This window comes from Lissotriton helveticus, chromosome 10 (genome assembly GCF_964261635.1).
Source record: "Lissotriton helveticus chromosome 10, aLisHel1.1, whole genome shotgun sequence".
In the NCBI taxonomy this organism is placed as follows: Eukaryota; Metazoa; Chordata; class Amphibia; order Caudata; family Salamandridae; genus Lissotriton; species Lissotriton helveticus.
Window position 1 is genome coordinate 820269781 of NC_136071.1, and position 12702 is coordinate 820282482.

Here is a 12702-nt window from a genome sequence, read left to right on the forward strand (position 1 = left end):
CTTATTACTCATGTGACTAGGGGAGCGCCTGGGAGCTCCTGCGCCTTTTTTCCCCAATGTAACCCGAGCTTTTCAAAGGCTTTAGAGAACCACCCACCTCACCCAGGTCCAAAAGAACTAATCCCTGTGAAGTTGTTGCTCTGCTAAGCCTAGATAGATTTCTAGAGCATACACTATAGCCAGCTGCAAAACGCCCTTTTCTGTTTCTTTTTCTTTTGCGGCTCCTGTGGAAACATCAGGGCACATACATTGCCTGATTTTATAATGCCCAATCCCATAAGCTGCTTATCTGCCACTCCTGGATAGAACCCGCAGAGCTGATACCAAGGTTGGTTGTATAATTTTAATTTACATGGCTTGCTCCTCTGATAGTTGCAAGTAAGCCGCCCTCCACCCCTCTTCTCAAAAGCATATACTAAGTCGTGTTCGATAATGCCCATTCCTGTGGGCTATAGTCAACATGAGAATGCATCATGAACAGTAGCAGATTTTCCCTCCTGGCTCTTTCTACACTAATCACTTTAAATTGTACAGACCATTCGAAGGATAGTGGAGATCTGCATGCTTGCATAACCGTACATATTCATACAACACCTACATATATGCAGCTTCCCGCTTGATGCTACACAGAGCAGCCTCTGACATGCACTCTAAAACAATTTCTAAATAAGCCACAGTGACCTTACACACACTGCATCCACCCATTCACTAGCTCTAATGGTTAAGCATCCTGCTGTGCACTGATTTTCTCTTAAACTTGATATTTTTTTGCATTTGATTGCTCACAGGGTTGAATGTACTTCCCTTGACTATCCGCTCTGTTATCTCTCCTGTTAGAGCAGAAGTGATTCTCTGGAGCAATACCGTTCCCTTTAGAGGACTCTATTGATCACCCTTCTGGGGCAAACCTTTTCAAGTAAATTGTTTCTATGTTATTCTGCCTCCTTGTAATAAACTTCCTTATAGTAGCAACTTCTCGTTCTCAAGCACTGCCCTTATGGTAGGTTATCCCCAAGTGCTCTGAGGTGATGCATGTCATACAGTAGAAGGGAATTAGTATCTGTAAGTTCTTTTAATACAGTGTAGTATACAGTGACCCACCTCTGTTTGATACGGAGATTCAGATAATGAATGGAATCTGTACCATGGTTCACCGTGAGCTTCAGGTCACAATGTTCCAAATTTAACCAGTCCATGAATTCCATCAACTGTTCATCTTGTCCGTGCCGGATGATGAACAAGTCCTCAATATATCTTCTCCCCATTACGTTTAAAGGGATTATTCATCTGGATTACTGTATTATTCTCAAATTTAGCAACATAGAGAATTGCCATGTCTGGGGCAAAAAACATTCCCATTGCTACTTCATTTGTTTGTTGATAATCATTTCTGGACATGAAATGGTTATATTCAATGCAATGGTCAGTATGTCTGTAATCAATTGTGTGGGAATGGAGGTAGTATTTACACAGCTACTGAGTAGTCTGGTGATATCCTAATCGATATTTGTGTATGGGGACTCTCCATCCGATGTTATAATGCTTCTCGCCAGACGTCCCTTCCACTGTGTTAATGAACTGCATACTATCTTTCACATATGATTCTATTTTCGGGACTTCGTCTTTGATGCAGTATCCTGACGCAATTAGCCTACTCAGAGGTTTTGTTCAATTGTTATGTACATTTATTTGGTAGTGTATATGTGACTGGTGTTCTCAAATGTGGTTAGTCAGATACCTAAATTCCATCTCACTAATCCAGCCTGCTTAGATGCCTGTTTCTGTGCACCTCTTCCTGTTTAAGTATATATCAAAATTACACAGAAAGTCAAATAGGTGGCGAGTAACGTTTGATGATATAGACATTCCAGTTAGTAAATGAGCCTCTTGCTGTTGCCTTTGTAGGTGTTTTCCCTAATGAGATGGCTTGTCCTGATGAGACCCTGTGAATAAGCTGTAGGGTTGAAATGTCAACACACTGATTCCTTGGTCTACCTCTTGGATTTAGTGAAGGACTATAATTTGTAAAACAGACTTCACCATATTGAGACCAGCGTTACCCGCAAGAGTTGTTTTTATTCTGTACATAGTCACTATTTGCACCTTGTTCATGCACTGTGCTATCTGCACTAGTGTCACTAAGAACAATACATGCTGTTTGCATGAACCTGTGTGATATGTAATGAAATTGTTGCTATAATTGACTTTTGCATAAAAGGCCCTGTTCTAGTATTTATTACATTAAATGAATGACTAAATTGATTTTGTGCACCACAGATATATACATATGGTTTCCGATGGAAAAGAGTCCAACTGAACCAGGACTTTTTGACTTAACACACTCCTGCATCAGTTGCAAACACAAAAAACTACCTGCAGGCCATCAGTCATAAGTAAGCAATATGCTTGTAGATTAAAGTTGGCTTTGATTGCTCAAGAATCACATGGCTTCTGAACAGGATGTTTCTTTCCTATGTCCTTGACACCAACGTTCCTACAGGATGTACTCCACTGAACCTAATAAAGTCAATCTTCCAACCAACGTGCAGGATCGAAAGCCTAGAAGTCATGCTTATCCCAAAGGTCATTTAATGTTCAATTTGTATGTTTGGTCAGTTTATTCAGTTGCTTCCTCCATGTGTGAGAAAGTGCCTCTTTTTACATTGTTAGCCCCCACTTTCTGCCTGGTTTTGATATAATTTTAATTGTAGTGCACAGGTTCCCTTCCATCCAGGTCCCCTGTGCCAGTGCTTCTTGCCTAAAAACATACCCACAATTGGTACTTCTGCTCACTGTAAGTCCATACTAAGTGGTACTTAGGGCCAGGGAGCTGAGGGGGATGAGTCTTTATTTGAAACTGTACTTACTTTATTGCAAAGATCTTGGTCTTAAAATAAAATACAAAGTATATTTTTCTAAAATTGATCTGGATCTCCTTCTTGAGTTGTGTGTCCATTATTGATCAATATTGTGCAATAAATGTCTTACACTTCTCTGTGTTAGGCTTAAGGCTGCTTGCCCCCACTACCACTAATAGAGCACTTTGGGTCTTACATTGAACCCTGTACACTTTTGGGGAACCCCTGGACTCTGTGCATGGTATTACCACCTAGTGGCAATATATTATACAGATCCAACTATCTACAACATGTAAAAAGATTATGCATTGGAATCCTGGTAATTGCGCAAACTGGGGCTTATCACCTTGCCTCCAGAAACACAAATCAAAATACTGCTTGCTCCCCGCGAGCCATAAACTACCTTAAGTACTAGTACAGTTTTGTTCTAAATGGCAGTTAGAGATCAGTAAGCACTACCGGTTACCATATAAGCTAGTTTTACTCTTTATTGCTATAAGTTCCACATGATTATTGACCAGGTTTCCTTCGTTATATGGTAGTGTGTGCTGTAGATCTAACCATTTAAATTGTGTGAGACAAGCATCATGTGTGCACAGCATTTTGTAGGTAGCACACGCATTTTCATTTCTATGTCAGACAACAGAAATATTGGGCATTGTCCAGTAAGGAATATTTCAGCAGGAGGGAAATAATTCCAGGTAATTATTTTATTATATTGTCAGATATAGCATGTAAACAATGTCTACCTTTAGACCCATCTTGTTTGCAGTTAATTTTTTTCAGCATTCTATTGCTAATTATTGTTTAACATTGATTTGATTCTTTTGTTTTCAATCTATAGTTGTTGCGATATATGATTACTGCAAGGACAAGGATGACGAGCTGTCTTTTATGGAGGGTTCAATCATATATGTGATAAAAAAGAATGATGATGGCTGGTATGAAGGCGTTTCCAATGGAGTGACTGGCCTTTTCCCCGGGAACTACGTTGAATCAATCATGCACTATGCCGATTAAACTTGGCTTCCTTTTTGGATTGAGACCCTACTGAATCATGCTGTGATTATTTGAGGCCAATTGTAAAATGTAACAAATATCACAGTACTTGTTAAAGAAATGTCCCCATTATCCTGCAAAGACATGCTGTTTTAATGGATTTAATTCTGAAGTACAACTCTCGATAGACAGTTCGTGTGTTGCCTGGTTGAATTTCTTAAATCGTAAATCTGCCCACAAATTGGTTATGCTTATGTACTTACTTATGCGTTGTTAATTTTATGACCAGCCTAAATATTTTGGGAATGTAGGGTATAGTATTTAATGAAATCATAATTCATTTGTGCCATAATGTTTCAGTGCAGCATGAGAACTAACATCAAGACGTTTCACTAACCTAAACACTGAAAAATAAGTGCTGGTCAAATTACTTTTGTTTAGATTCTTGCTAATTTTTAAACTATATTTGTTAAAAGCATGCTTACAAACTTATGAACTGAAATACTACTTTAAAAACTAAAAAAATCCAAAAAGCTTCCAATTTGTTGTAATATTTACCCAGAGTACTCTCACTTAAATTCTATTATATGGCATTGTGAAAAATGGGTGGTCTTAATATGTATGTTGTAATTTGTACTTATTTTTTTTAAATGAGTGAATTTGCAGTATAAACATTTTTCCATGTATAAATACATAAGTGAACCAAAGTTCAACCATTTTGCTTCACTGGTTTACAAAAGTGTCATTTAAAACGCCAGCTTTGCAAAAAAAATCTAAAAAAAAAAATCCCATGACTAATTTTTGTCTTACAAAGTATATACCAAGATCAATACCTATGGTAGCCTTAGCTATATATATAATAACCGAATACGCACATTTTCAATTTGAAATAATTATGAATAAATCTAGGATGCTGTCTTGCTCAAAAAGTTCAGACATCGAATGTCATGCTATGAACCCAAAATGGTTTTTATATAGCTGTACCTAAATACGTTTTGCTACAACTGACTCTTGAGAAGACGGACCAGGACTACAAGCTGTGTATTTTATAAAATATTATGCCAAGTAGGCAATTCCAGGGAAAGAGCCAAAATACGGTCATTAATTTCTTCAAAAGGGGGACCATTGTGTATGTATCCAGAATAGTACAATTTTTGCCAGCCATTACCTTTTCTTCCTTTTCGATTCAAGAGACGCTGGACCGAAAATGCACACTGAAGGGTGCTCTAATCACTTTATACTTAATCTACATTTGTGTCCTTTTGGTCATGTTTTCACCATATAAAATATGAAGCAATGACGTCAGGACACAATATAACAACTGCCTTGTGCACTGCAGCACTAACTGGTATTTCTAATCGCTAGTACATTTTTTAAAGACTTTTTGTGGACCTACTGAAATGAGTTACTCCTATTTGGTGTTGGGAATTGTACTGATGACTGAATTTCAGATTTTTAAAGCACATATAGATAGAAAGGCTGATGGTTTGAACTTGCAGTAACATCGGGGTTTTATTGTTTGAGTTTTTTTTCTCTTCATCCTGCTCATCTAAAATCATTAGTTACGCAAAATGCTTCTTGCTCTCTCATAACATTATAATTTTCTAAAATGTTGACAGCCAGTAACATGTATTTCTTTTTAAAATTGGAAATTCTTTTAATTTGTATATAACCTGTTAATTAAAAATGTATGTACAGTCTTTTATAATAAACCATTCTCCTATTATTGCAATGTAAGCGATTTTTGTTTGACATGAGCTATCTGTATAACACACGAACACACACACACATGTAAAATTAGATTTGTACGGATGTGCGACCCAGGCTTCTGTTTTAATGATTCTCTGACATACAAAAATCATGAACAAATTGATGATTTATTCTTTTGTTGGCGTGTGTGTGGATAAGTGACGTGTAAACAATGCCACACACATACATAGACATAATTATGCACATGGTACAATTCAATAGTTCTACTATTTTTAACATTTAGAATTATGGCTTCTTCCATAAAACTTTTAGGTTAAAATATACAGTACTTTACAGCACGATGCGATTGAAGACATTTAACTGTCCATGGGGTGTTGTTTTTTTTTGGAAACCCCGACGGTATAGGCACAGTTTGGTTGGTAGCTGCCAGACTTGGTGAAAGGAGTTCTTGTCATTTGTCTCGTGTGAGAACAATTTCTGTGAGTTGAATAAGGGCATCCCTCTCCGGGGAAGGCTGTAATTTGCTAATCTCTCGTATTGCTTCATGACAGTACCGTCGAGCAAGGTAGGTTGCTTGCTGGACACCATCACTCTTCAGAAGAAAGAAAGAAAAAAGTGTTACACAGGAGAGTGAATAAATTGCATTTCTAATAGCTTGGCAGTTATCTATAACAAATATGTTAAACCGTTGTGAGCTGTATAAAATGGGCAAGCTAGCATCTACCAAAAACAAAGTAACGTGATATGGAACGGTCAATATGCATTATTATCCTCTCCCAAACATACCATAACGCTCAGTTGCCATAACCGCGGTCCTGCACCTTAGCGTATGGGCTTTGTAATTGTGTATGGTAAGAACATGTCCCTTTTGAGGATACATCTTATGACTCGTATGATAGGGGTTCAATGTATAAAGATTAAAGTCTATATGGGGGTACCTGTCCTTTGAGTAGTACTCAGGCCTACAACTTTACATTTTGAACTGTGTTCGTCACCCTTCCACAGATTTGCTCCTTAACGGCACCCATGTCATACTGGTTTGTTTCAACAAGAGCTGCTCTCCTACAACCGTTTCCTTTCCTCTGCCACTTTTGGCATCCAAATACATATCCCAGTAAACTGTTTTGCTCCCTTATCTGGTGGTAGCACTCCTCTGCAAATGATGCTTATGACTGTTTCTTGCCTGAGAAGCTGCCATTTTAAGGAGGCACTCTACTCTATTGCGTGGGCCCAGATTCCTGCCAGTGCCAAGTATTGTAACCAGTACATTGTACTTTTGTAATCCGGAGAAGGAAACAACATGGGAAATAAAAAATGCCAGGGACACTGCATTATTGTTGGCGTAGATTAGTCGAGAAATAAAGCAAAAGGCAGAAGCTTCTGCCATTGTTTAAAGATCATGGGCCTTATTTATGAAAAGTGACGCATCGCTGCGTGAAAACAACGATGCGTCACTTTTCACTGCGCTCTCCCTGCGACATGATTGATGCGTCCTATTTATAAATTTGACGCATCATGTCGCAAGGAGTTACAGATACGTCAGTATTTCTGACGTATCTGTAAGCGCAAAAGTCACGCATTGCTGGGGTGTGTCACAAAAGTGACGCAACTCCAGCAATGCGTCCTTTCACATGGGGAAAGCCCCATGTGAAAGGGCTTGCGTCAGTCTTACGCCTGCTGTGAGGCAGGCGCAAGATTTTGACGCAACAGCGTCCTAAAAGTGACGCAGTGAAATCTCATAGATTTCACTGCGTCACCCTTACAGAGCTAAGGCACAAATGATTGACACCTGCAAGGAAGGAGGATTTGTGGAGTGAGACAGTTTTGGTGCCATAAAGGATGTTCGGTAACCTGCCCTATGGTTTGATAAAAGTGCTTATGACCCAGTGATGGGATCTGATTTGGAAGTTGGTAACTCCCATGTGACTGTGTATCCTGCATCTTATGCTTTTGAGCCTAAGAAGACTTCTGTTTTCTCTTACTTATCCAGATCCTCATGCATGACCTTCCCGGAATCATTGGGAACTTCTTGCTCTCCCCTAGTTAGTGGGGTTAATAGTATTGTGAACCCGAAACTATAATGCCACATTTTCAAGTGGGTGCCTCTAAAATCCATAAGACCCTTCACAGCCTCCAGCAGGTACTGATCCATTGATTACTGAGGTTTTATAGAGTGCTGTGTTTCTCCCCTAGTTACTTCAGAGCACTAAAGGCTATTTCCTCATGGAAACACCTTCCAAGTCAGACATCTGCTCAAATTCTCCTTCAATGGAGAATCTCTGTTCGTTTTGCAGGTTTATTAGATGTTAGAAAAGATGAAAAAGGAAATCGCAAATGCCATGAGTGCCCTTTACATCACTTCACCTAGGTGCGCCTTTTGGAAACATCACTATCAGGCAGGATCTCAACCTGCTTCCCGAGACCCTATTGCCATCCTACAAGAAGCATACCATCTGTAAACGGCACAAGGGTACACAGGGGTGCCTGTAGGTTCATCTCTGTCTGCCAAACTGTCCATTCTGTAAGATACTTTACGCACTAGCTGGGCATGATGGCTTCATGCAGCACCATAGCACCCCGTGCACAGCTCCACATGTGCCAGTTACAGAAATGCTTCTTGGTTCAGTGGGACGATCAAGTGTAGGTAAATGCCTGTGACACAGGGGCACCACATCCATTTCCTCAAGCTCTTTGTTCTACATCTCACCCTCAAAGCTTTCCTTTCCCCAATTCGGGACCAGGTAGAATTAATCAGAACAAGTAACATCATGTACTACCTACAGAAATGGGGCAGTACCCACTCTTTTTCCTCTAATTACTGGGACAGAACACATGCTATTGGGCAATCCGCTACGCTATTCATCTCATAGCGGGTGGAAGCAACTTTGCAGAATGCATCAATAAATCCTCGAATGGTAACGCTACCCACAAGTACTTCACCAGTTACTTTCAACATGGGGGCCCACCACACACAGACCTGTTTCCCACCCACGAAAACACAATGCCCAAACCTCCTCTCCAGATACCCAGTCCATGAGCAATGTACCATGCCTAAACTGGTCAGAGAATCACAATATGGTAATTCTTAGACTCCCTCACAAGGGCCAAAGCAGGTATCACCAGGTGGATAGTTAAATGCATCCAAACTTGGTATCCTAAAGCTAAAAAAAGCTCTTCCGGTTACCCACAGGAAGCACTGTACATGAACAAAGGCAGCAGCCATGGCTTTTCCAGGCAATATTCCATTAGCCGATATATGCATAGCAGCTACATGGTCATCTCACACACCTTCACTAGACCTAGTGTGAACATTTTAACTAGACAATGGTTGGCCCAAATGGTCCTCAGGACACTATTTCAGACATCTGCATCAACCACATGGTAGCCACCACTTTACAAGGACACTACTTTACAGTCTGCAAAGCATGTGTCTTTACAGCACCATATGTTATGACCCGGGAGTGTTATTTAACCTGTAAACATCTGCTCATAGCTTGTAGACCATCCTGCTCCCCGGAAGTGTGTGGCTCTGATCATAGATGTCGTCCTTTACTGAATTGTAAATTAGTGCTTACTACCCCTGACTAGGCGTTGAAGTGCTTTTTGGAAAGTAGCGCGCTACTCTGGACCCCGAGGGATTAGGGAAATATAAGATATTCATTTGAGCAGTGGATATGTCTGTTAGTTTGACTAGGATAAAGGAGGGATAGAGGCGGTAAGAGTCTAGAAAAGGATATATAGGGGATCACAGTAGAATAATGTGGTTTGGGATGAGTCAGAGTGTGGAGATAGAGGATATACTAAGAGGTATAGGATGAGACTAGTAGTGCATCGGAAGAAGTTGATGGCTTTTTCCTACAGTATGAGTAAAATAATAAATATATAGATACATCACTACATAGAAAGGGTATACATGTATAAGGAAAAACAAAGAGACATCAAGTTGTATAAAGTTCCATATTTGCATTTATGGCTAGACAAACTCAGGGCCTCATTTCGAAAACAAATACAGCAGAGCATAGCATTTTCCTGCGTCATTTTAAAAGCACAGGAATGCATCTTATTAACAAAACAACGCATTCATGTGCTTTCCCCTGCGCTGGCACACAATTGGCTGCCATACACTAGCACCCTTGCCTCAAGTTGCAAGGGTGCCTGCGTTGCGGGCATGATTGTTTTTGTGCAGCAAGGAGCTAGTTCCTGCACAAAAACAATCATCGATGGCATTTTCCTCTTTATACACATGTTGCAGCGTAGGATTCTGACGCATTCCCAGCTTTACAAAACTTTGTAAATCTGGGAATGTATGAGGTTCCATGGGAACAGCAACAGCTAAGGAAAGCCCCTTTCACATAAAGTAGGGCATGAAAGGGGCCCCTATTTACAAGACCATGAAAAGTCACACAGGGTTAATTTACCCGGCCTTGTAAATAGGGGCAGGCACACTTCCGCAGGTGCATCAAAAAAGTGACACTGGCGGCGCAATGGCCTTGTAAACTAGGCCCTCAGAATTTCAACTGTTGCTGTACGTAAAGCTAATGTTCGAGGCATATGAGCTGCAGACCCTATACTTTTGCAATAGATGGCCACCTGGTGTTGGGCTCGGATGATTGCAGGTTGTTGTCTTCTTGGAAGAAGTCTTTGTAGTCACGAGCTAGGTGACTCCTCCCTTGGACAATACTGCGCATGGTCATCGACTCCATCCTCAGATTGTTTTTTTCCGCCACAGGGTTCGGATGAAAGTTTTCCGCTCCGGCTAGAAAAGACTTTTTCTGCAATTACCGAAGCGTGAAACTTTATATAAACTTTTTTCGACATCGAATAGACTTTCGACATCACCAGCTACATTCCGGTGCGTCGACGCGGGCCGTTGGGCCTATCGGCGCCGTACGGCCTACGCCTCATGGACAGAACTCCATTCAAGAGATGCCCGGTATGTCGAGCGAAATTCCCTCATAGCAACCATCACGAGGTCTGCAACCGCTGTCTCTCGCCAGAACACGACGAGTTGACCTGCACAGCCTGTGCCTCCTTCCGATCGAAGAAGACCATTCGGGATCGGAGGGCATGTCGACACGAGATGAGGAGATCAGCGCCAGCACCGGAGGCCATCTTTGAGGAGGAGATCGTCGGAGAGAATGTCTCCGGAGACGAAGATCCACTCGAAGATATCTCCGAGGACGAGGCTCCACTCGTCGCCGAGGAAGACTCGCCTGATCTCCAGATCATATCAGGGGGAGAGGACTCAGACGACTCGATTCTGTCTCGGCAGCCCGTGAGTACCACTGCCCCTGCACAACATACACTACCCAAGCCAAAGGCAGTGGTCGGCATTCCGCCCATGGGGCCCAGTCGAGACCGAAATTTACCCTCAGACGCCCAGCCTTCGGGCTCGGCTCCGAGGAAAAAGACTACGCCTTCCGGTGTCTCAGCGCTGAAAAAACCACATGTGCCAATTCCACCTACTCCATTGGCACCGAAACATCCTCCGACACCGAAGGACTCTTCGACACACAAAGCCAAAACGCCCTTCGGTGTCCAAAGACAAAGACCCTTCGGCACCCGGAACAAAAGACACATCGGTGCCGAAGCCAAGAACCGCACCGGACCCGAAAGCTTAGACTCCGAAAACTTCCGGTTCTAAGAATAAAGATGCGAAGCTAGATTCCAGCGCTGCAGGCCCAACGAAACCTGTCTCCACGCCAAAATCTCCAATATCGGTACCCAAGACTCCAAAACCACCTTCGGCACCAAAAAACATGACTTAATCACTCCTCCTAAGGCAAAGAGCACTAAGCAACCCCCTATCGGCACCGAAAAAATCGACGCCGAAAAAAGTCCATATTAATCCACAAACTGGACATGTGGAAGCAATTCCTTATAAGAAAAGACCAGCAGACACACCACTTCCACCTGTGGTTCCTGCCAAAAAGAAGGATTGTGCAACTTCTCCAATGCACCCTTCCTCTCCTATCCCTCCTTACATTGAACCTATAACTTCTCCTGTTCAATCTCCTGCATCATCACACCACACTGACGAGGAGTATGACTTAGGTGGGGGGAATGACGTACCAGAGCCACATACATACCCTTTAGATGAGGATGTCAATCCAGAATATCCCAAGGATGAAGATGTATATAGTTTCCCACCAAACAATGTGCCAGACATCCCAGATCCTCAGTACTACCCAACAAAACCTTCCCCTCTAGAGGATAGTATTGGGTTTAATCATCTACTAAACAGAGCTGCCCTTTACCATGGAGTTTCAATGCACTCTGATGCCATTGAGGAGGATTTCTTACTAGACACATTTGAGCAGTCACAAAGGTCTACTCAAATATTACCCATGATCAAAGGAGTCATTAAACATGCTCCAGACATTTTTAAAGATCCAGTACGATGTAGGGGGTTAAATCCCAGAATGGAAAAAAAGTATAGACCAGCACCAGCTGACCCAGTCTACATTAAGGGACATCTACCACTAGACTCTTTGGTAGTGTCTAATGCGCGTAAAAGAGCCAACTCCCAGACTTCTGGTGACACGCCCCCCCCCCCGCCTGACAAAGAATCTAAAATTATTGATGTGTCAGGGAAACAGATTGCTGCGCAAGCAACAAACATATGGCGCATAGCAAACACACAAGCCTTACTTTCACGCTACGACAGGGCTCACTACGACCAACTAGAAAAATTAATGGAACACCTCTCAGATCAATACAAGGATCAGGCAGCAGAGCTCTTACAAGAAGGCAAATTAATATCTAATGCCTCAATTAAATGCGCACTAGATGTAGCTGACACAGCATCCAGAGCAGTTAATACTAGTGTTATTCTCAGACGTCATGCATGGTTACGCATTTCAGGTTTCAAACCAGAGGTACAGATTACCATCCTGAACCAGCCCTTCAATCAGAACCAGTTGTTCGGGCCGGAAGTAGACAACACACTAGAGAAGATGAAGAAAGACACGGACACAGCTAAGTCTATGGGTGCATTACAATCCACCCAGACTAGAGGTTCTTTTCGCAGCTCCTTTTTATAGAGGAGGCTCCAAGCAGACCGGCACAGATACCACATCATCTTTTAAGACACACACACAAACCTCCTCTAACAAAGGCTACTTTAGAGCAGGAT

At 41.8% G+C, this 12702-nt stretch overlaps 2 protein-coding genes across 23 annotated transcripts in view; one reads left to right on the top strand and one right to left on the bottom strand.

Annotated features, from left to right (window-relative positions):
- The window catches only part of ABI1 (abl interactor 1), a 295046-nt gene extending 289463 nt beyond the window's left edge, over positions 1-5583 (top strand). For all 21 annotated transcript variants that reach the window (XM_078663410.1, XM_078663413.1, XM_078663423.1 and 18 more), the window contains one exon: positions 3703-5583. In XM_078663410.1, the coding sequence (XP_078519536.1) occupies positions 3703-3878 (176 nt within the window). In that variant the 3' untranslated portion in view covers positions 3879-5583. The remainder of the gene's footprint in view (positions 1-3702) is intronic.
- A 132-nt stretch (positions 5584-5715) lies between these two features.
- Positions 5716-12702, bottom strand: part of PDSS1 (decaprenyl diphosphate synthase subunit 1) — a 299714-nt gene continuing 292727 nt past the window's right edge. For both annotated transcript variants that reach the window (XM_078663430.1, XM_078663431.1), the window contains exon 11: positions 5716-6159. In XM_078663430.1, coding sequence (XP_078519556.1) covers positions 6019-6159 — 141 coding nt within the window. In that variant the 3' untranslated portion in view covers positions 5716-6018. The remainder of the gene's footprint in view (positions 6160-12702) is intronic.